At 42.5% G+C, this 22823-nt stretch overlaps 1 protein-coding gene across 1 annotated transcript in view; it reads right to left on the bottom strand.

Moving 5' to 3' along the window:
* Positions 1 to 22823, bottom strand: part of PDIA5 (protein disulfide isomerase family A member 5) — a 126896-nt gene that overhangs the window by 58676 nt on the left and 45397 nt on the right. Inside the window, exons 8-11 of the mRNA XM_038422140.2 lie at positions 20002 to 20069; positions 12719 to 12810; positions 12540 to 12611; positions 6641 to 6777 (exon numbers count right to left, since the gene is read on the bottom strand). Of these exons, the coding sequence (XP_038278068.1) occupies positions 6641 to 6777; positions 12540 to 12611; positions 12719 to 12810; positions 20002 to 20069 (369 nt within the window). The remainder of the gene's footprint in view (positions 1 to 6640; positions 6778 to 12539; positions 12612 to 12718; positions 12811 to 20001; positions 20070 to 22823) is intronic.

Here is a 22823-nt window from a genome sequence, read left to right as displayed (position 1 = left end):
AGAGAACCATAAAAAAAAAATTAATGGGATGAGTTTGTACTTTCAAAGGCCTGCCCACACTGCACTGCTGATGAGCTTCAACCTGTCCTGTAAGGACTGCTTTTAAGGCTACACGGTAAATCCAGTCTCCAGCCTCTTCAACCCTTGGCTCCTCTGTGGGAACTGCCAGAGAGGTACCAATTAGAGCTAACTACCATGGCAGCTCTTTTGTAAGGAGTCTCCAGAGCATGTACCCCTGGGAACCGGAAGGAAAATTTATTATTTCATTTACAGTTCTAAACTCTGTTTGGGGAGTTGAGTTTTTGTTTTTGAAAGTAAGAAGTGAAATCTATTGTCCCAGTTCTTCACTCGCAGTAAGAATCAGAAGCAACTCCACTGAAGTCAGCAGGAGAGCACTAGACTCCTCTGTGTTTAGAATTCTGAGCCCTTTGCTCACATTGGATTAATTGCTCAGCATTCGGAGTGCATGTTCACAGCCTGTCTCAAAACATTTTGGGCTTCACTGATTAAAAAGAAAAATATGGGCTGAGATTTTTCAGAGCCAACTGGGGGATTTTGCCACACAGCTCCCATGACAAGTGAAGAGAACTGTGTGCCTAAATCACCTACTTGAAAAAATTTCAATCATGTGATTTATAGAGCTGATTGGGGGAGGAATAAAGGGAATAGCACACCAGAAAAGTGTTTCTAAAGAGGGGGAAAGGGAATTTCAATAAAATCTCAATGAAGTTCCAAAACTGGAAACATTTCTACCAGCTCTACATTCGTTCTCACCAGACCTTCTGTTTATGATTCAGCTGAGATGATGTGCATCACCAGCTGCATCTTTGCAGATATTGACATCCAGGAGATATGAAGAGTACTCCATATCTGTCCTGCTCACCAGAATGGGAAGAAGAATATGGCTCCTAAGGTAGAGAAACAGCAGCAACAGTAATTTTGCAATCACCAGGTCCTCTGCAACAGGTTAATCGTATGCCTGAGTCAGCCCTGGAGAGAGGAGTGATCTGCTTGGAAGTGGGCTTAACGTGAGTTTAGGCTTTGAGACTTAGAGGAGGTGGTTGTAATAATATTTTTTTCATTGTTTAATCCTAAAAACAGTTGGTCCAATTCTCCTCTCACTTCCACCAGTTCTGACTTCATCAGAGCTGACATGGTGTGGGAAGGGAATCCCTGCCTAGTCCCTGCCCAGGCCACCAAATCACCATCAGAGAGTAACAACTTTCACTGCCCTAGCAACTGGGACTTGCTGCTGAATCTGTACCACTTAATACACCCCAGGAGACGAGTGGTCAAGAGGTCATTTCTACATGATGTAAAGGGAATGGTGGCATTATTTTAAATGTCATCTGGGTTAAGAAAACGTAATGAACAGTATCTCCTATGCATGAGATACAGGCGCTTTTAAAATCCATTCCTGAACGGATTTTAATTTCAATCCGAGACATTAAATGCCCTTTAGCAGCATTTCCATTGACTTATCAGAGACTCAGACTTATATTGTATGAGACTTAATAGAGCTCCTGCTTTGGAGAGAAATACAGTGGGGGGAATAATTAAGTGTAGGAAAAAATGTGTGGAGCTTATATTATCCTTTGAGAAATATTGTCCAAGAGATCCCCAGTTCTATTAGTTTGGTGATTATTTCTGCCCCACCCCACTCTTTTTTTTTTTTTTTTTTTTTTTTTTTTTAAAGGGATTGTTTCACATATGCCTCACCAAATTATTTGCCACAAGAGAGATGCAGGGCAAAATGATCAAAAGTGCCTAAAGGATTCAGGAGCACACTGGGCCTTGACTTAAGTGCCCAAGGATTTAGGAGTGTAACATATTACCAGCAGTCTAGACCTAATGGGCTAGATTTTCATGTTAGGAACCAAAATGAACCGGACAGATTTTTCAGAAGCACTCAGCACACAGCTCTGCAGTCAACAGGAACAGCTGGATGCTTCAGAAAGGCCGCCCCCTTTCGTAGGTTCCTAAATATGGATTCAGGAGCCTAAATTTAGGCTCCTATTCTTGAAATTCTTGACTCTGGGGCTTTTCAGACCACCTCTATTATAAATTGCACAGTTGCCTCTACATTATGGTGTGGAGGTGAAAGTAATAGCTCTGGCTGAAACCATTCAGCTCCAAAGCAAAGCTGTACGGGCCCATGCTAACGAACCATGAGTGAAACACCCCCTTCTGTGAGGAGGAAGGCTTCTGAGATAGCATATTTCTGTATGTTCAGCACTGGAACATGGAACCGCCAGAACAACAAAGAGAAATAATACAAGAAAAGATGCAAGTCTGTTAAAATGAAGCAGGTTTTCACTCTTTCAGTGCAACGTTGAGATGGAAGAATCAAAGTGCAGCCAGATTTAGTCCACAAGGAACTCTCCACTCACAAACAAATATCTATTTCTTTCGAGATAATAGATTCCAACTGTGCCACTCTATACCTCAAAGCAGCACCCTAGAACCTGCATATTCCCCACCGTCATATAATTATGAGATGTTTGGTACTAAATACGACTTATGAGGTATCATTTTAAAAGTCTGACTCTGTTGAACATTAATATTCTGTTGGATTGTATGTGCTATCGTTGTATGTGAGGCTATAAAGCATTGCTGTACATGTTACTGAAATATGTTGTGAGGTTGGGAACACCCACAACCAACCTTTCAGGTAAAACAATGGAGTAGCCAGACGTGCTGATGGCCCATTAAAGGGAATCTTCTCTCCCAACAGCAAACCTAGAAGGCTTTTCAAGGAGAGCACATAGACAATGGAGACTGCTTGAACAATGGGGGCAGACCCTCACGTCACAGCAAAAGATGGTTCAAGCAAGCTGGAAGAAACTATAAAAGAAGGGAAGTGACATAATCACTCAGTCTCTCTCCCCCCATAACTCAACACCTGGAAACACATCTGGAGGACAAAAGACTGAACTGGGGGAGGGTGGTCCCAGGCTGGAAAAGAGTCTCAGCCTGTGTATTGAAGATATGTGACCTGTTTGTATCATCTATCAAGGTGAGACACTCCTTTATTCAAATCCTGTTTAGTTTGTAGAATTCAGACTGTGAATTTATTTTTTATTTCTTAAAGTAACCAACTTTGATCTTTGCGCTTCCTACTTACAGTCATTTAAAATCTATCTTTCAGTAGTTAATAAATCTGTTTTATATTTTACTTAAAGCAGTGTATTTTGGTTGGGGTGCTTGGGAAATCTCAGCTCAGTTTACAAAGGCGAGTGTGTGTCCTCTCCACATCGAGGCAGGGGCGGACTGGGTAATGAACTTACAATCGTCAGGCTCCTGACCAGTGCAAGACGGCACAAGTACTGGGGTGCAAGGCTGGGAGCTGGGGGGAATTAGCTGGAGCCTCTCTTTTGTTGGTTCATGAATGGTGGAAAGATCATTCATGTCCCCCTCCTTGTGAATATCTGTGTAAGTGCAGCACCTGTCAGAGGTTTGTAGCTTGGCAACAGCATCACAGTGAGAGAAGGATACCCCAGCCTGGCTGGACAGAGGGCTCAGTGATCCCACAGTCCAGGTTGCACCCCAGGACCCCGTCACACCAATACAAAGATTTATATAGAGATTAAGGTAAAAGTATATCACAGTAATCCAGGATCATGGCAAAGCTGAAGGCATGTTAGTTAATAGTTACAGAAATGAATCAAAACATTTGAATGCAATGATACACGCCCTGCCTGGATGGTTAAGAGGTGGCCTTCAGATTCACACACCATAAAAGTGCACTTTATTATTTACGGTTCCCCTCATCCAAATTTTCAGATTAGCTGAACATCCTCTTGAGAGCTTTACAATGCAATTTGTTTTAGGTTAAAAACCCTCCACTGTGCCTAAACTAACTCGAAAAATGAAAACCTAACCTTAGTCCTGGCTTACACAACAAACTTATGTTGGTATAATTACATTGCTCGGGGGTGCAGAAAATCCACATCCCTGAGTGACGTAGTTACCGACCTAACCCTCGCTGCAGACAGCGTTATGTCAAAAGGAGGGCTTCTCCCGCCAACACAGCTCTCAGGGAGGTGGAGTACCTATGCCAAGGCATAGCAGCTTCACTAAGTGCTACAGCGGTGCAGCTGCAAGTGAAGACAAGCCCTTAGTGACTTGAAGCAGTGCACCTCCCTGCCCACTTATGCATCAAGTTTCAAAGCAAATCTAAGTTTTTATCCCCAGACTAGACACAGGTTGATTAACTGGGAGTGTGAGCTACATTGCAAGTGGTGGTCAATATATGCACCTGCTCTCACTGGACTGCACTAGTAATATGGGGATGCACTTGCCACAGAAGGCTCTGTTCTGATACCTTTACTCTGGCTGAGTAGTGCTTTACTCCACCATGGTCCAAATTACTTCAATGGGGTTACTTGTGAAATAAGGTGCAAATCATCATGATTAAAGATATTAGTCCCTGGGGACCAGATTCTATCATTAGTAGCTAAGGAGATACAATTGGCCAAATATATCCCTGGCAAAATGCCATGGAACTACAGAATTATACCATGATGGAGTTTGGCTCAATAGAACGTTAAAAAAAATACTTCTGTTTTCCTGTGGTCTTTTAATACTAAGTCTATTAGTACTTTGGCCATCTATGAAACTATAGTTAAAGCATCACGTCCATAATTCTGCCTCTATCAAAAGAACTTGCACAGAGTATATCCAGAATTCCTGTCCTTTCGATTTTTTATCTTCTCTCTTCTGAGACCAATGTGCATATATTTTAAATGAAGACACATTCACTTCTTCTAAATTTCCCAAGGTTAAAACAAATAATGATGAGATGTCCTTTGCCTTTACTGCATGTTCTGCTAGAGTAATTTATCTTCTAATATTCGTAAGGTGACTCCATTAGCAAATTTAAGAAGTGCCTGGAGAAGACCTTTTAATCATGGAGATAATGTTTAGGATAGCTGTCTGTTGTTAATTAGTTTGCATGCCCACCCTCTGCTGCTGATGCCTGGAGAGGATTTTTGAGAGTGAGAATCTTTTATATCTTTGTAGGCTGAATTCTGCATGTATACACACCTATCTTTGGTAGGAATTTTCTGGATGTAAACAAGTCACACCACGTCTTCTATGCCCCAAATAAAAAAAGCTCTGTTTAAAAGGACTTATTCTAAGAGTAAACATGCTTTTTACTCCACATTAGGCCAGGTGGGACAAATACTGGTAGGGACTAAAGGGAGTAGAGTGATTGCACAATTGGGCCCAGGTTCTTTTGACAATGTTACCCACATGGCCTCCTTAAAGAGACAGGCCTTGCCACTTGGATTTGGCTGGAAAAGAACGTTCTAGGGTGAAATCCCGGCTCCACTGAAGTCAACAGCAAAACTCCCATTGATTTGAACAGAGCCAGGATTTAAGTGCTAGTACCAGGATTTCAACCCTGGAGCCAAGAACCCCCCAAGGGGGCTAAGATTTTGACTTTACAGCCAAAGACTGCTAATTGAGAACATGCTGCCTGCAGAGCCCCCGTGGTATTCAAATCTAGGTACATTAGAGTGAACATCCCAGCTGACTGCAATTGCCAGGAAGGTGCATACGAAGAGACAGCAGCTATGCCATACTGGGCTATATGGATTAAAATAATGATCCTGAATTGCACCCATAAACAAATTGGCAGCCAGGGCAATCTGCATAACAGTAGTGTTAAATGCAATGGACGCAGAATGCCACTAAGTAAGCAGGCTACCACATTCTCCACTAGCAGAAGTATCTGGTTGGTCTTCAAATGTGCACCAAGTGATCTACTAAAATAGAGTGCCTCTCAGTAGTTCAACGTGCAGATAACACACAGCTTGGAACATCATGCTCACAGCCTCCGAGACAACCTGAGATGTGCCAATCAAGCACCACCAATCTCAGCAGTCAACTTAAAATGTGCTCCAAATACTCTCTCATGGTCACTTTAGAGCATTCTGCTTGGACGAGTCCATAAAAGGAGCACAAAGGCAACAATCTGAGGCAAGATCCTGCATTTGCCCTGCTCAAGATGAAAATTCAAGTAATCCAACCCACCTCAATTTATTTTAAGAAAAATAATTAACATTAAAATACCAACAATGCTACAGCACTTTAGGTTTTCAAAGCCCTTTATCAACACAAACTAACCAGCTGTCACCACACCCCTGGGAAGTACACAACTTCTGTTGTCTTTATTCTGGTAGACTGGGGGAACTGAAGCAGATAGGCGCCAGTGACTTGCTCAAGGCTGCAGAGTGAAAAGTTAGAGGCAATGGGATTAGGACTCAGGAATACCTGGCTCTCAGTTACATGCTCAATCCACTAGATCCCCTGCAGTGGAAGTGGGACAAGGCATGGAATGAGCTGAATATGAGGCGATCACTTTGTAAAATAATGAGTGTCCATAACATTCAACACATTAAGTTTTTCAACTGCAGTAAAAAAAATAAAATAAAAGCCATCTCCAGCTCCTCACCTGTGTTCTGAACTCATGAACATTTCAAGCCAAATTTTCTTTTAGGAGGATCATTTAAAAAAAAATCTGCATCTTGACATTCAGATTGTGTGTGAGAGAGAGACTGAGATGGAAATAACCCTCTTCTTATTTATAAAGAGGAATTTGAATCAGACTACAGAATGGAAAGTGCAAACTCACATGGTGCGTGGAACATCACTAGTACAGACGAATGCTCCTTTATAAACTTGTCAAAGTCTTCATCTGTCAGATGATAAACAGCATTCTCCTCATCTGCCCAGGGACTCTCCAGGGCCTGTGGCTGAGGCGGCTGGGGACTATAAAACAAAGCATACACAGCTGAGAGGAAGCTCTGCTGTGTTAAATAGCAATCATTTCAGCCAACCAGATTGCAGGAAACTAATCTGATTGTGCAAACACCAACGCATGACATACTAATCCCACCAAATGGAGTTCTGTAATTGGTTCCACTCTGAACTGATAAGCACTGAAAACTAGATGGGGGGGGGGAGAAAAATCCATCATGAGCAGAAGCTCGTAAAGACGGTAGAAATAGAAGGGGTAGAGCAGGGAGATAAACAGAAATGCCTTGTTATTTCATTAGAATATAAAATGCACTTTTTTAAACTACTTTTTTAGCCAGCTCACCAGAATGCTACCTGTTCTCCCAGCATTAGCCCCATTGCAGATGAAAGGAAAGCAGCAAATGCAAAACAGCCAGTCTAACAAATAGCCTCAGAATGCACGTTGCTGGATTTAGCACTCCTATGCAGAGGTAACGTGATGGGGGCGGTCTCAGGACTTTGTGCCAAGACTCTGTCTCTAGTGATCTATGGCCCCCATCTGAGTAGCTCTCAAATACTTTGGATTTATACTCAACACCTCTGTGAGATAATACTTGCGCATCTTACAACTGGGCATTTATGCTCTGATTCAGCAAGGGACTCCAACATATATTAACCTCAAATACGTGACATGACAAGTCCCACAGACTTCACTGGGATGCTCATTTGCTTAGAATTAGGCACATGCCTACGAACTCTGCTGAACCGGAGTCAAAGAGGTTATGTGACTGCTCAGGGACACACACAAAGCCTATGACAGAACTGGGAACTGAACCCACATTTCATGAGTTCCAGTCCAATGCTTCACCCTGGAGATTATCCTTCTTCCCCTCCATAAACGTAGACAAATGAGATAGAAGGTGGCAGATGGCAGTTTATCATACTGGTGACTACGTCAGCAGGAAGATCCCAATGGAAAAAGGTTAGAAGCTGCTATATGCAAATGAGACAGCAATATGGGCATACTCAAAAGAAGACCTGGAGGAAATAGTAAACCAGCAGTGTGACCAGCTAAGCAGTCATGAGATGAAAACCAGCATCATTAAGACGGAGGGTATGTGTGTCAGTAAGTACGCCACTGGAAAACTAGATAAAGAGATTAAAGGAGTACAACTTAACCAGACTCATCAGGTCGTGTGCTTTGGTGGCTGGATTACGGAAGACAGAGTTTGAACGCGAGATGCAGTCCAGCCTGGGGAATGCTTCAAGAGCGTGAAATAACATCTCAGGTGTTATGTCTGACTTGCGTATGCCACTGAGACTGAAAGCCCAGCTGCATAGAACAGTGGTGCACTCCACAATGCTGCAGAAGCATGGGCAGTAAAGAGACAGCAGATGATGGAGTAACAGGAAGAAGGAAAAGTGACAGAAGTTGGAAGATGCAAAGAGCGGTACTAATTTGACATTTATTAAAACGCTGCTGATAATATGGTAGACAAACACAGGAACATTTGGATCCAGACTTTATTGATGTTATAACCAGCTGAATTAAAAACATGGAACCAAAAACATCCTTAAAAACTTTAGCAAAGTTCAGATCTGGCTCATCTCTGATGGAAGCAGATTGCTATTTTTGATTAAAATGCATTACTGTTTCAGCTGCCTGGCACATGCAATGGGAAGTGGAGGATATAACTCATTTATCTTGTCTTGCTGTCATTTCTAGACAAAAAGATGGTTTAGTAACAGTAAAAAGGAGATACAGACAGAGGTAGTGGATTTTGACTATATATGCGGAGAGGTATGACCCAAGAATACCAAATATTACATAGTAAATTGGGATGCACCATGTCCTTTTTTTAGATCCTAATAGCATCTAAGAACCTCAAATCAAGAATCAGGGCCCAATTGCGCGTGGCACTGTACAGACAAATGAAGATGACAATGCCTGCCCAGAGAGTTCACAATGTAATTTGTAGAGAGAGCCCAACAGGAGGACAAAACAGACAAAAGGAGGGGCGGTGGGTGAGGAGCTTCAGGTAACTGTAAAACAAAGGGTTTATCAAAAAAAAAACCACTTGCCTAAACAGTGCTAAATGGGAGAGATTTGTAGGGTCCTGGCAGAAGTAGGGTTTAAAGAGGGATATTATTTTATTTTTTTTTTATTTTATTTTTTTTATAAAGAGAATCACATGGTAGTTTTAGAATTTTGATAGGGAGTTTTTGTTCCCCATTAGCGGGCAGAATTTTACCTGGTCTGCGAGAGGATCTGGCAGTTTAATTAATGAAGGCACTAGCTTAGATTGTCAGCTCTCTGGGACAAAGACCGTCTTGGTGTTCTGTGTTTGTACAGTGCCTAGCACAATGGGGTCCAAGTCCATGATTGGGGGTTTTAGATGCTGCAATAATAAAAATCATTAGTAACAGCAACCTAAGCAAATAATGAACGTAAGGAAAGCAGTGTTGGAGGCCCATATAATCTATTTTAGGACCTAATTAGTAATTTAGGGAGAAGGAGTTCCACATAGCTGGCTCACTTAAAATCCTGTGTGCAAGTTAGTAAGGCTAGATAGCAGCACAGAAAACACCTCAGTGCTTGGCTGAAATCCCATCTAAGCACCTGGGGCATGTTAAGGGACAAGGCAAACCTAGTGGCTAAAAACAGTGGATGACAGAAGTTTGGAAGAGTTATCAAGGACTATTTAAATGAAGAACTAGGGACGAGGGGAGTACTGTAACTCGGCAATGGAGTGTCTAAGTGGGGCCCAACAGGAGATAAAAAGAAGCCAATGAGAGGAGCTAAGAACCTACTAAGATAGTTTGCATCTGGACCGATGCAGCTGAAAAAAGGGGAGCTTAGGAACCGAAGGTTAGAGAGAGAGAGAAAGAAAGAAAGAGAAAGAGATGGATTCAGTAATCAGTTGCGAGAAGTTGGGCCTGGTGGTAGTTTCTAGGGAGGGGAGCATGAGTGGGCGACATCACTGAAGATTAATGGCATTATATAAATGATAAGACAGATGCACTGTATCATCAGGATAGGAAAGGCTGCGGGAGAAGTGCTACAGCACTAGATGTACAGGATAGCATCCAATGTATTAACCACGCAGCATGCAGGGGGAGGCTATATGACTGTTGTTCCTCTACATCCTCATAAAAATGTCTTAAGGCTCAATGAGATAGCAGTCCACTCTCTCTGGGTGTCTATTAGAAAGATAAGAGAGGTCAAATATCTGCAAATTGATGAGGTAGAAGCCTCCAGAGTAAGAAACTGAAGTCTGGAGTAAGCAGTAGGAAAGATGCTGGAATCCTCCAAACTATTAAATCCTATCCTGAGGGAAAACAACTACCCTGGCTGACTCAATACTTCTCCTCCTCCCCCCCCCCGCTCCCCCAAAAAATCAAATTACTGTTTCCCACCCAACATTTAGGACAGGCTGACTGAATGGCCAAATACTGAAAGCAAGCTTTTTGACAAATGGGGCAGGGGGAAGACAACCCCTTGGAGGATATATTTATATTTCACAATTTTATTGACATTTTCTATGGCTCACAAGTCTTCACCGGATTCTTGGCATACTTGATGCTTGACCAACCACCAGCCACAATTGACATTCTGGTAAGGACACATCCCGGCTGTTCTGCATTGTCAGAATACAGAATGGTCTGTACCAAAGTAGCTCCCTAAAGTGAGAGATTCTGTTGCAGTGGCTTTCTTTAACCTCAAACCAACTTATTTCAGAAGTTATACACATACCCACACCCACACACATACCCTCACTCATGCTCGAGGCAACCAAAGCAGGGAAATTTGGACTCAGGTCTGAGCATTCCCAACATCTGGAGCTAGGATATTAGAACCAAGAGCTGGTGTTGGCACATGTATAGGGTACGCATGTTCACCGATTGCTTCACCCCATTTCTGTTTCATAAAGGAAGCCACCTTCCTCTCTCTCTCTCCACTTACAGACATAGCCTAAGAAACAGATATTGCAAAGAGCATGATCAACCTGAGGTGAGTTATTTGCTGAGAGTTTTCAATTACATATGTGCTGTATATTTAAAATACGTATGTCTTGAAGCTGTTTAATTAAACTTTTAGGTCCTGGCCACAGCATTTGGCGACTTGTACTGCAGATCGCTCTGTGTAATAACATGTTGAGCATGTGATAGGCTCACACTACATACAATTTTAATTGCAATATCAATTACTGGCAAAATCCAAGTGTTCTTAATCTCTACATGTGATTTCTTAAAAATTATATTGATTACAAAAGAGGGGCAAGAAAGCTTCTGCACACATTGTCTTTTGAGAAACTATTAAGCATGTAGTGAAAATTAAGTGAAGACAAACAGCTGTCTTTAGCCAAAGCCCACAGTGGCTTGTTAATGGAGATCATCACTGGAAAGAGCTTGCAGCTGTTCTGCTTTGCTTCCAGTAGCAGTGTTCACGAGCTGTCACGGCACTGATATAAAAGCACTGCACATTACAGGGATTATCTGGATGTAATGTGGGCAGACTGAAAAAGGACCAAACATCTAAGGTTTCACATGTGGTAGCCAGGTAATAACCCACCTCCTTCCAGGCCGGAAAGGCATAAAAGATACAGGTGATGAAGTCACATATCCTTGCTCTAAGGGAGCTACTGTCTTACTCATTCAATGTTGCTGACTTCTTGGACTGAAAGAGGCTTAGAGACCAAAGCCAAATTTCTCTTTGATTCACATGGTAGGGATCAAGCCAACCTCAGCATCCTACGCTCCGAATGCAGATTTCCCATTGATGTGAATGGGCATGCTGCCAAGGCTCCGTTCTGGGGTACCGGCATGGTGAAGTATCAGCAAGTCCAGGCCAAATGGTCTACTGCTGTGAATGCTCCAAGGCCCCCACACCTCAAATGTAGTAAAGAGATGAAGGGGAGCGAACAAAGAGGGAGGCGCAGATTTTCTACTTAGGAATCGACCAAGATTTGGAGAATACGGTGCTGGAGAACATACTGGATGAGGGAAGGCAAAGGGAAAAGTGCTGACTGTCTCAAATTTTGATAAAATCCATGGGCTACGTCCTCAGTTACTGTAAACTGGTGTTCTGGTCTATTCTATGTAGGTTCTTGTGTCTTCCTCATCACCACAGTATCTGTGCCATGTCCAGGAGCTCCACGGACATCACTGAAGCTACGCCAATATACACTAGCTGAAGATCTAGCCAAAACGTGTGTTTAAAAAATTTATAGTGACTCAACTATGCTTCCCACAAAGCTCCAACAAGCCAAAAAATCTTTAGCATAATATAAGCACTGCCATTAGCAAGGCAGAAAACCCAATATCCATCATAGGGATCATGGCCTCATTTTTCAAAAGTGACTAGTGATTTGGGGTGCCTTGACTTTTGATGACCAACAGGAGACACTTTAAAGGGGCCCGTCATTTTCAAAAGTGCTGAGGCACCCAGCTTCTGAAAAGCCCTTAAAAAGGTATCTCAAGTTGGTCACTAAAAATGGAAACATCCAAAATACTTGAAAATTTAGGTTCACATTTTCAAGTGGAATTGAAACCCAAAGATCAGCACACCTTTTTGTCTGCAGCAGACAGGTCACAGACAGCCTTATACTAGCAACACACTGCAACTGTAAAATACAAGGCATTCATGCTGAAAACAAACATGAATCAGAGTTAACCTGTAATAGTTCAGTCAACATCAGTGGTGTGGTTTTATTCGGTCTTTGGAGAGGAGGAAGCGTGAGAGGGAGGAAGGGGACTGGATTGTTTTGTACAGTACATAAAGTTCAATGCCTTACTTTTGCAGCCACTCTGCTATATCCTTTGCAGTAGCCCCATAGTTCTCATAATGGAACAGGAACTTTCCTTTCCTATTAATGCAACAAAATGTGATTTAGTCCCTGTGCTGGAAGATAAGGAGGAACATGAAATTATGGTTTAACATATGATTTCTAAAGTAGTAGTAAAAAGGACTGACTCAAAGTAGCAGATGGTAGGGTATCCTCGGACATTGTATTCTTCCTTTATCTTTTCAAATTCAGTGGAGTGGACGTTCATTCCTGCAAGTACCTGCAAGATCAGATCAGAACAGAACCATTTGTTTCTTTGCCCTCCTGCTACTCTCAATAATACAGGACAGTACTGCAAATTCAAAACAAGAAACAAACTGCCCAGACTAACAGTCCTGGATAGATTTTGATTGCGCTCATTTTACTGCAAAGCCACAGAGACATCACTGAAGTCAGTGGAATTACTCTGGTTTTGCTTTGATGGAAGAGAGATCAGAGCCTGGCCTACTACATACAGCTTGTAAAGAAACATTCCAGTTAGCTTATTGCTTTTCCTTGTTTTCTGCTACAATTACTCATATTTATATGCACCATCTAATAGAAGTACCCAAAGGTGACTTGTTCTATAGAATTACTGATGCCATTTCCGTATATTTACATTTCAAGGGGCAGGATGAACAGGTTTATTCTGTTTCTCACGTACTACAGCTCAGGAAGCAGGCAGACATTAGCCAGGATACAAGCAGTTCTAGCCCCACGTCTTTGGCTTCCACTTGGGCAGCCAGTTTAAAGTCTCACCTAAAAGGCCAGAAAACCCAATTGCCCGAGCAGTGGCTTTGCCGTTTAAAAAGGCACGGGGGGGGAGGGGGGGCCGTATAAATCAACACTGCTGCAATTTAAAAATAAAGCTCGCTTTCATTTTATGCAACAGGAAAGGAGTTCTTCCTCAAAGGCTTCCAGAAATAGGTGGGACTCTGAGCTGCATGAATCTTTTTAAACAAACAAAGTCACCCTCATCCATCCTCACTTTGAATCACAGAAACGTAGGGCTGGGAGGGACCACAAGAGGTCATCTAGTCCAGCCCCCTGTGCTGAGGCTGGAGTAAATATACATCCATTATAACCAATGCCTGGCAAGGGGGTAGCCTGCCTTTTGATACCAAGTATCCATGACATCTAGAAACACACAGTGCTTACATGCTTCATAAATGTTAAGTCAGCCTCACAATGCCCCGTGAGGCAGGTGAGCATGATACCCATTCTACAGATGGGGAAACTGAGGCACAGAGACACCAGTGAGTCAGTGACAAAAAATGGACACTAGGACTCAGGAGTTCCTGGCTCACAATTCTGTGCCCTAATCAACAGGACATACTACCCCTCAAGTACTTTCAAAACACAGGAGAGTAGTGGATGGGACTAGCTATTCCGTGGGTATGGGATTTACACAGAGGTCACCTCACAACTTGGAGATACAATTCCAAGATTAACTCCATTTTAATGGCATTGATGATTTAAATCATTTTAGCACCAGGGGCTTAATCCAAACCCCTCTGAAAACAGGATTTTCTCTTTCCAGCTGAAATACCACATCAGAATGTAATACCAGTTTCCTGACTGCAGCAAACTGCATGGACTAAATGTGTTCAGAGCCAGCTGGAAATAAATCTTCAGTACAAAATCCTCACATGAAGATCAGTCAGCCTTTACTCAGAACGTACTGGAGAGTTACAAAAGGAGACATTTTTGTCTCTTTTCCTCCAAACCTACTCCAGCAAACTCGAAGAGGCAGATTAAAGGAGCAGGCCTTACATCAGCCTTCTGTTCATTTTACTTTTATACATTTTCTTTGAACCACCAATGACTGCTTTTACTTGATCCCTACAGGTACTGGACCTGATTCTCCATGCCTTGTATCTCATGTTGTCATTTACACACATGCAGAGTAAGTGCAACAAGCTACCAAATCACAATGGTAACTTTGCATGGTATAAATGACTATACAGGCCAAAGGAGTGGAGAATCAGGCCGATTAATTACATTTCTTCTGAGGGTCAAGCTGCCAAAGCTCTCACTTAAACAGTAAGCTACATGAGCTCAGAAAACTCCAAGACTCCACAAAGACGTTCCTGGGGCCAGCTAGTGTTAACTGTTGTTGTTCCACTGACTTCAATTAAGATACAATAATTTACACAAGCTGAGGATCTGGCCCTTGGTTTTCACGAACACATGATTGCTCTAAGCAAACAGTTTATGTCTCATGGACATTAATGGAAGTATGAAGTGACCCCACATTTGCCATGATATATGCTTTAAGAATTCCAAGAGAAAGATGAGATCAAAACTTCCATGCAATGTGTAATCCTTGGTATTTTAAAACATTCCTGGATTTTGCTGATCCCATGCAATACAGTAAAACACAACATGCACTAAACACAATAACCTCCAAGAAAGGTTTCAGAGTAGCAGCCGTGTTAGTCCGTATCCGCAAAATGAAAAGGAGTACTTGTGGCACCTTAGCGACTGACAAATTTATTAGGTGCCTTCTTAAGCAAGTACCTGATATTAATGGGAACTTAAACATGTGCTTAAGTGCTTTGCTGACCAGGGATGCTTTGCCGAATTGGGGCCAGAGGGTGACAGTTACAGGAATTCACAGTTATTAACTGGAATTCACTCTGATTGCAGGACAAAGATACCCCATTCAAATTGTGAGCTGGTCTTTTTCCTTTTGCACCGTTGTGCAATTTAATGTGAATTATGAACCTACTTTAACAGTGAAAATGTCATCTAGTTTTCCTCTTGGCCATAACACTGACAGCAAAAAGACCAGATTCAAAAGCAGAATACAGTAACCAATGTCATGTACAGTTCACCTTTTCATTTTTACAACTTATTAAATAGGCAGTTATTTTATTTTATATTTTCATGCTTTCTCCTAGCAATAATGGCCTCAAAGCCTGGCATTTCCTGGCAGTTAATGCCTGGTTGGGTTAAAAGGCCAAACACTCACCTTATCCAAGCCAGTCACAAACTGCCAGGAAACGCCTCACCCAGAGGCCATTATTGCTTTAAAGTACACAATGGAAAAACTGGGACATGTGCAGTATAATTAAAAGTCCACTTAATTTTAGAAATGGCGAAATATATATGGAAAAAGTTAGATAATAGAGGAACGTTAATCCATGGAAAACTGGGTTTGAATTTAGACCAAAGGACTGAGCTTCTGTGTGGAAACAGCATCTTCTACAGCAGTGGTCTCCAACCTCTTTAAACCCAAGATCACTTTTTGAATCTAACAGCAACCCAGGATCTACCCCGCCCCTTCCCCGAGGCCCTGCCCCATTCACTCCATCCCGCCCTCTCTCTGTCGCTCGCTCTCCCCCACTCTCTCACTCACTTTCCCCAGGCTGGGACAGGGGGCTGGGGTGTGGGAGGGGGTGCAGGCTCTGGGCCGGTGTCGAGGGGTTCGCAGTGTGGGAGGGGGCTCAGGGCTGAGCCTGGGGCAGGGGGCTGGGGTGCAGGCTCTGGGAGGGAGTTAAGGTGCAAGAGGGGGCTATGGGCTGGGGCAGAGTGTTGGGGTACAGGAGGGGTACAGGGTGATGGCTCTGGGAGGGGGGATCAGGGTGGAGCTTGGGGTGCAGGAGCGGGTTCGGAGTGCAGGAGGGGCTAGGGGGTGCTGGCTCTGGGAGGTGGCTCAGGGATGAGAGTTGGGGGTGTGGCCTCCCACTAGGCAGCACTTACCTCCGGCAAGTCCCGGTAGGCAGCGTGCACAGCAAGGCTAAGGCAGGATCCCTGCCTACCCCGGCCCGGGGGCAGGGCAGGCGCCACGTGGCTCCGCATGCTGCCCCTCTCTGTAAGAGCCATCCCCGCAGCTCTCCCAGCCAATGGGAACTGCAGGGGCAGAGCCTGCAGGCAGGAGCAGAGCGTGGAGAGAGAACCCTGTCACTGCGCTGGCCACTTCCAGGAGTGGCATGGGGCCATGGTAGGCAGGGAGTCTGCCTTAGCAGCAACCATACTACACCACCAGAGATCACAGTCGACTGGGAGATCCTCTAGGATCAACCAGTCGATCGTGATCGACCGGTTGGTGACCACCGATCTACAGTGAGTTGCCAGATCAAGACTTAATTCTTAGCTGACTGTGCAGAGAGGCCCCCTGTGCCAACATGAAGTCCCACTGACATCAGCACCTTTCCACCCAGCCCAGGTGTCTGCTTGCATGGAGCTCATTGTAGTGCTGGGACCCTAGCATTCAGTCTCACTGGGTTATTCAGATGGTACTCCTGAAAGATTGTTCTAAAGAGTAGAAGGAAATGATCATAAGTCAAGGAGCCCTCCAGCACTGATTACACATGTGGATCCTTATGTAACTCATTCCTGTATTGCTTCAGGACTTCAGATATACAATTCACCTGTCTTGCCAGAGGAACCTACTGTTAATTCAATGGAACTCACACAGTAGGACAGGTGGAATTTTAATATTGTTCAGCCATACCAGAATTCTTATAAAAATATCTTCAAGGGTAGTACTCTGCCCTTAAGAAATGCAAGCAAACCTCAGTGAAGGTAGCCCTAAGCAAACAAGCATTTAACACATGCGTCTACAGAGTTTCAGAACAACTAAGTTGGGGAGCATGCAAGTGTGAGGATTTTTAATGCTCACAAGATATACTGACTGGAACGGCCCTACCAATGAAACTCAAGGCTTCAACCTCTCTGCTCTACCACATGCAGCCTCTCTGGGGCATAGCCTGCCATCTGTGACATAGCCTGCCATCTGTGACAACCTGAATGATAGGTTTCAGAGTAGCAGCCGTGTTAGTCTGTATTCGCAAAAAGAAAAGGAGTACTTGTGGCACCTTAAAGACTAACAAATTTATTAGAGCATAAGCTTTCGTGAGCTACAGCTCACTTCACCGGATGCATAACCTGAATGATGAAACACTCTTAGGAGGAACCCAAACTCTGCTTAAACTCTGCTCTAACACAAATTTCCATCAGTCATTTTCCTTTGCCTCCCACGAACCCAGACCCTCTCTGAATTTCTTTGCTATATGTATATAAAATCTTGACCCAAGCATTCCCCATTATTTGAGGATATCAAGTAGGGGGAAAGCAGTCGGTGTGATATATATTGATTTTAGTGAGGCTTTTGACACAGTCCCACATGACATTCTCAAACAAACTAGAGAAATGTGGTCTAAACAAAATTACTACAAGATAGGTGCACAACTGGTTGAAAGACTGTACTCAGGGAATACTTATCAATGGTTTGTTATCAGACTGGGAGGGTGTATCTATCAGGGTTCTGTGGGGGCCAGTACTCAGTTCAATACTATTTTATATTTTTATTAATGACTTGAATAATGGAGAGGTGAGTATGCTTATATAATCTGTAGATGACACCAAGCTGAGAGGGGTTGCAAGCACTTGGAGACAAAATCATAATTCAAAATGACTGTGACAAATTAGAGACTTGGTCTGAAATCAACAAGATGAAATTCAATATAGACAAGCACAAAGTACTACACTCAGGAAGGCAAAAATCAAATGCACAATTACAAAATGGAGAATAACGGGATAGGTGGTAGTACTGCTGAAAAAGATCTGGGGGTTAGAGTGAATCACAAATTGAATCTGATGCAGTTGTGAAAAAGGCTAATACACCCCAAAATGATATTAACAGGAGTGTCATATGTAAGACATGGAGGAATTGTCCTGCTCCTCTCAGCACCGGTAAGGCCTCAGCTAGAGAACTCTGTCCAGTTCTGGGCACCACACTTTAGGAAAGATGTGGATAAATTGAAGAAAGTCCAGAAGACAGCAACAAAAAATAATAAAAGGTTTAGAAAACCTAACCTATGAGTAAAAGTTAAAAAAAACTGGGCATGTTTTGTCTTGAGAAAAGAGGGACTGATAACAGTCTTCAAATGCGTTAAAGTTGTTATAGACAGGATGAAAATCCATTGTTCTCCATATTCACTGAAGGAAGGACAAGACATAATGGGCTTAATTTGCAGCAAGGGAGATTTAGGTTAGATTAAAGCTTTCTAAGTATAAAAGTAGTTAAGTTCTGGAATTGGCTTCCAAGGGAGGTTGTTGAATTCCCATCATTGGAAGTTTTTAAGAACAGGTTGGACAAACACGTGTCAGAAAAGTTCTGCGTTTATTTGGTCCTCCCTCAGGTGCACGGGGCTGGACTTAACCTCTCAACATCCGTTCCGGCCCTACATTTCTATGATTTTATGATCAATGCTAAATTTTATTGATGTAACATATAACTCACCTATGGAACTCACTGTTGCAGGATATTACCAATGCCAGTACTTTAATGAAGTTCTAAATATGATTGACATTGCTATGAATACGAACATTATCTGCAGTTATAAAAGTTAAGATAAAATTACAAGATCAATCAATCCTCATCCTTCATGACACAGAGATTCATCACCAGCTGCAGTCAGGAGGAATTCGCCCTCCCACCAGAGTATGATTCCCTGCTATAAAACTAGGTGTATTATAAGAATTTAAATGTCTCTCTGAAGCATCCAGCTTTGGTATTTCTCAGAATATGTCCACACTGCAACAAGAGATGTGACTGCAGCTCAGATGGACATACCCACACTAGCTTTAATCTAGCTACCTCACTAAAAATAGCACCGACTAGCTGCCCAAATGCAATTCCACCCATGACCTTGGGTACATACTTGGTCACCACCCACGTTGCCATGGCTTCACTGCTACTTTAATGAGCTAGCTCGATCAAAGCTTGCTCAGGTACGTCCACACGTGGTGCAATTCCACCTCCCATTCCAATGCAGATGTACCCTCATAGACAGGACACTAGACTATAAAGACTATTAGACCCTAATCCCGCAAACTCTTCCTTAAACTTTACTTACATGAGCAGCCCCATTGAAATCAACAGGATTACACACATACCCACACACTTAGCTTTAAGTAAGTGTATGTGGGATCAACACAATAGCCTGTTCTGGCAAGAAGAAAAGGAGTACTTGTGGCACCTCAGAGACTAAAAAATTTATTTGAGGATAAGCTTTTGTGAGCTATAGCTCACTTATGCTCAAATAAATTTGTTAGTCTCTAAGGTGCACAAGTACTCCTTTTCTTTTTGCGGATACAGACTAACATGGCTGCTACACCGAAACCTGTTCTGGCAAGAGTCACGTTTGTATAGGAGGTAAATGAGTCAAATCTCGTGTTCCACAGTACAAGAATCAAGGCCAAACATTGTGAAAGGATTTGGAGTTGGGTTTGGGTTTGTTTGGGGTTTTTTTTGGGTTTTTTTTTTGGTTTTTTTAAGAGTTGCTTAAAATATTTCTCCTCCAACTTGAAATCAGTTAAAATTTCCTGCTTCAGTTAATATGTATATAGTCAAATACTCAGATGATAAACTTAAGGTTTTTTTGTTTTTGACATTTATACATCTTGTCATCCTCTCACTTACATATGTGCCCTTCAGTTCTGTGGCTGCCTGCTGGTAAGATGGCATCATTCTCTTACAAACACCACACCCTGGTGAAGGGGGGGGGGGGAGACAAGGCAAATCATATATCAGTAATGACACTATTTCATACATTAAATCTAGCACATCAAAACAGTGAAAGATGAAATGTTTTCTGAAAAACAGCTTCAGATCTCAAAACATTCTAAAGAACAGAGATAAAAAATAAAATAACTTTTTATTCCTTACCTACTTTACTAAACCCCTGAGATTATTTAACATCTCTAAGAAAATTACTTTTTTGCCATTTGGGTTTGGCTTTGTATTTCACTCATCCAGATCAGTCAATTTCATACTCAGTTTCACATTCTGATTCCAGGAGCAGTAGCACAGTGGTGTTGTGTTTGGGGTCATGATAATTCATAAAAATTTTTAAAATTGGAAAACAGTTATCATTGATATCTCTCCCCAAAATTTCACCAAAACATCTCTCTTCATTTATTAAAACCTTTTTTCTTCCCTCTTCTCCTCACTTAAAGAAAAAATTAATTCTAAATTCTGGACCTAAACCAAGTTCTCAGTGCCCCTTTAACTGAAACCACATACACACAGGTTTACAATTAGAAGACCTGATCCTGTATTCCCTAGACACTCAATATTCCCACTGAGCTGGGTCCAATATGTATCTGGACCTCACCCTACATTTTAAAAGTCACTTGTCTAGATCCAAGTTCAAGGTCATGTATGTCTTCCCAGACTTGCACTCCAGTGCAAGAGCAATCAGAATCTGGCCCTTAATATGGAAAAATGAGGGTACCGCTGATTCAATCCAGTGTAACAAGTCTTAAAAATTTAATGGACGCACCCTTCCTTAACATACTAAGTGGACATTAAAAAACCACTAGTGCTCATTTGATTACTTAGGAAAGGTAATAGTTCAAAGAAGATCCTCCAGATGCCAGACAAGGCAGATTAGCTAGCAAAAAAGGGAGAGAGAAGACGTGGGACTGGCATGTGCTAAAAAGCTGTGTGTAGATGATGCTTTAGGAGGTTTAAATAGATTAGCAATAAATCACCTTGTAACCAGCAGGTTTTTCCATTGCCAAGTAAACTGAGATGGGGGAGAAGACGTGACTAAGTTCTTCTGAGTCAGAGGAAAGGGACTTTTATCTGAATGACTCCTGAGACTGCAATGCGACAGTAGTCAGCATTTGTCTTCCAACCAGCAGCGAAAAAGAGAAAAGGAATAGGCAGTTGCCCTGTACACTGTATGAGATCACCCCAAAAAAAATCTGCTAATGTTTCTGGGGAGATTTTGGCAACAGCAATTCAGACTTCCCCACATCAGTGTGCCTCAACCCCAACCAGGGGGAACATCCTCTAGGAGAGAAGGAAAAAGGATTTAAGTTTCCATGGCTCTTCCACCCATGGCGTGAAACTGACCTTGGCCGAGATTGGTACAAGGGGGCTAATCAGTGCCAATATTTTATAATGCGCATGGCACACCATCCATTTCACTGAGGTTTGAAATGGCATCAACCACTGTCATGCAGTCTGCTGAACAGCCAGCAAATAGCATCCTCTGTCAGTCACTTCCTCCCACAAGCTGTTTTCATTGTCCTATCACCAACGCTGACGTCTCTTGCTCTATGCTTCCAACTCCTTCCAGCAGCCCTCTGGGCCTCAGACTGTCCTGGCTAGTAACCTCCATCATCCCCATCTTAACCTTTCACTCTCTTCTAGATTCTTTCCTAAAATCCAACCATGCACTGGTCTCCTACCACCTTCAAAAATCCCACCTGCCTAACTCCCTTCAGCTCCAAACTTCACAAAACACACCATCTATGACTGCTGCTTTGAGATCCTCACCTTCAACTCCATGCTGTATTGCATCTATCATCTTTCAGCAGTGGACTCCGTTACCCTATTTCAAACTCCATCAACTAGTATCTGTCCTTATACAGACTTCTCAGTGTAGCTTTGTCACAAGGGCTCATATTGTGTCAGGTATTTGAAACAGGATAGGGTTTATTTTAACATTGAACAGTCACTGATCTTTTTCTAACAAACACTAAATTTACAAAGTGATGCAATCATGTTCAGTCAAGAGACCCAATCAAGAAATTATTTTTGTCGTCGTCATCATGAGATATATCCTCTAGCTGTATAGTCATGTTTTTGCTTCTGTACTTCTTTTGCAACTTGTGTTGAGAACACCACGCTTTTGCAGCGCACATGATCCCGCACCTCTAGTATGCGGACATCTCAGTTGTGTTGTTCCTCCCCTGACCAAATTTGGTCTCTGTCATTTGCTTATTCCTGCATTTTGTCTTTATGCCTTTGAATGAATTTTTAATCAGATGCACTTCAATTTTTGCAGTGCTCACTAACCCTTCTATTTTGGAAGCCCAGTACTATAAATATCCTTCATTTGTTGCAAAAGTCAGGTCCACTTCCTGCAATAATCTTGCAGTGAACTGGAGTTATACCACAAATAATTTGGTCTCCAATTAGTCCACCTGCTAGTTGTTTAGATTTGGCTTAGTTGCACAGGCCTGAAACAACCATCAATGCTCTCATGTGGTAGCTGATTTCTTTTAAGGAAAATGAGCCTTTCCTCACACCCCCACCCTCCTTAAATAGCTTTTAGTGTGCATCACTGTATTCTTAGATTTTTAAATTACTTTATTTAGCAGTTTGCAGATACCTTCATTTTCCCACTCACTAGCACATACTGAAGCTGTCTATTGCCTGAGAGTCTGCCACAATGTAGCAAAAATGGATGATTTCACAGTCTTTGATATCTCTGCAGTACAACTTGCTTC

The sequence above is a fragment of the Dermochelys coriacea genome, chromosome 11, assembly GCF_009764565.3.
Source record: "Dermochelys coriacea isolate rDerCor1 chromosome 11, rDerCor1.pri.v4, whole genome shotgun sequence".
Taxonomy (NCBI): Eukaryota; Metazoa; Chordata; order Testudines; family Dermochelyidae; genus Dermochelys; species Dermochelys coriacea.
This window is presented reverse-complemented; position numbering and strand designations above follow the sequence as displayed.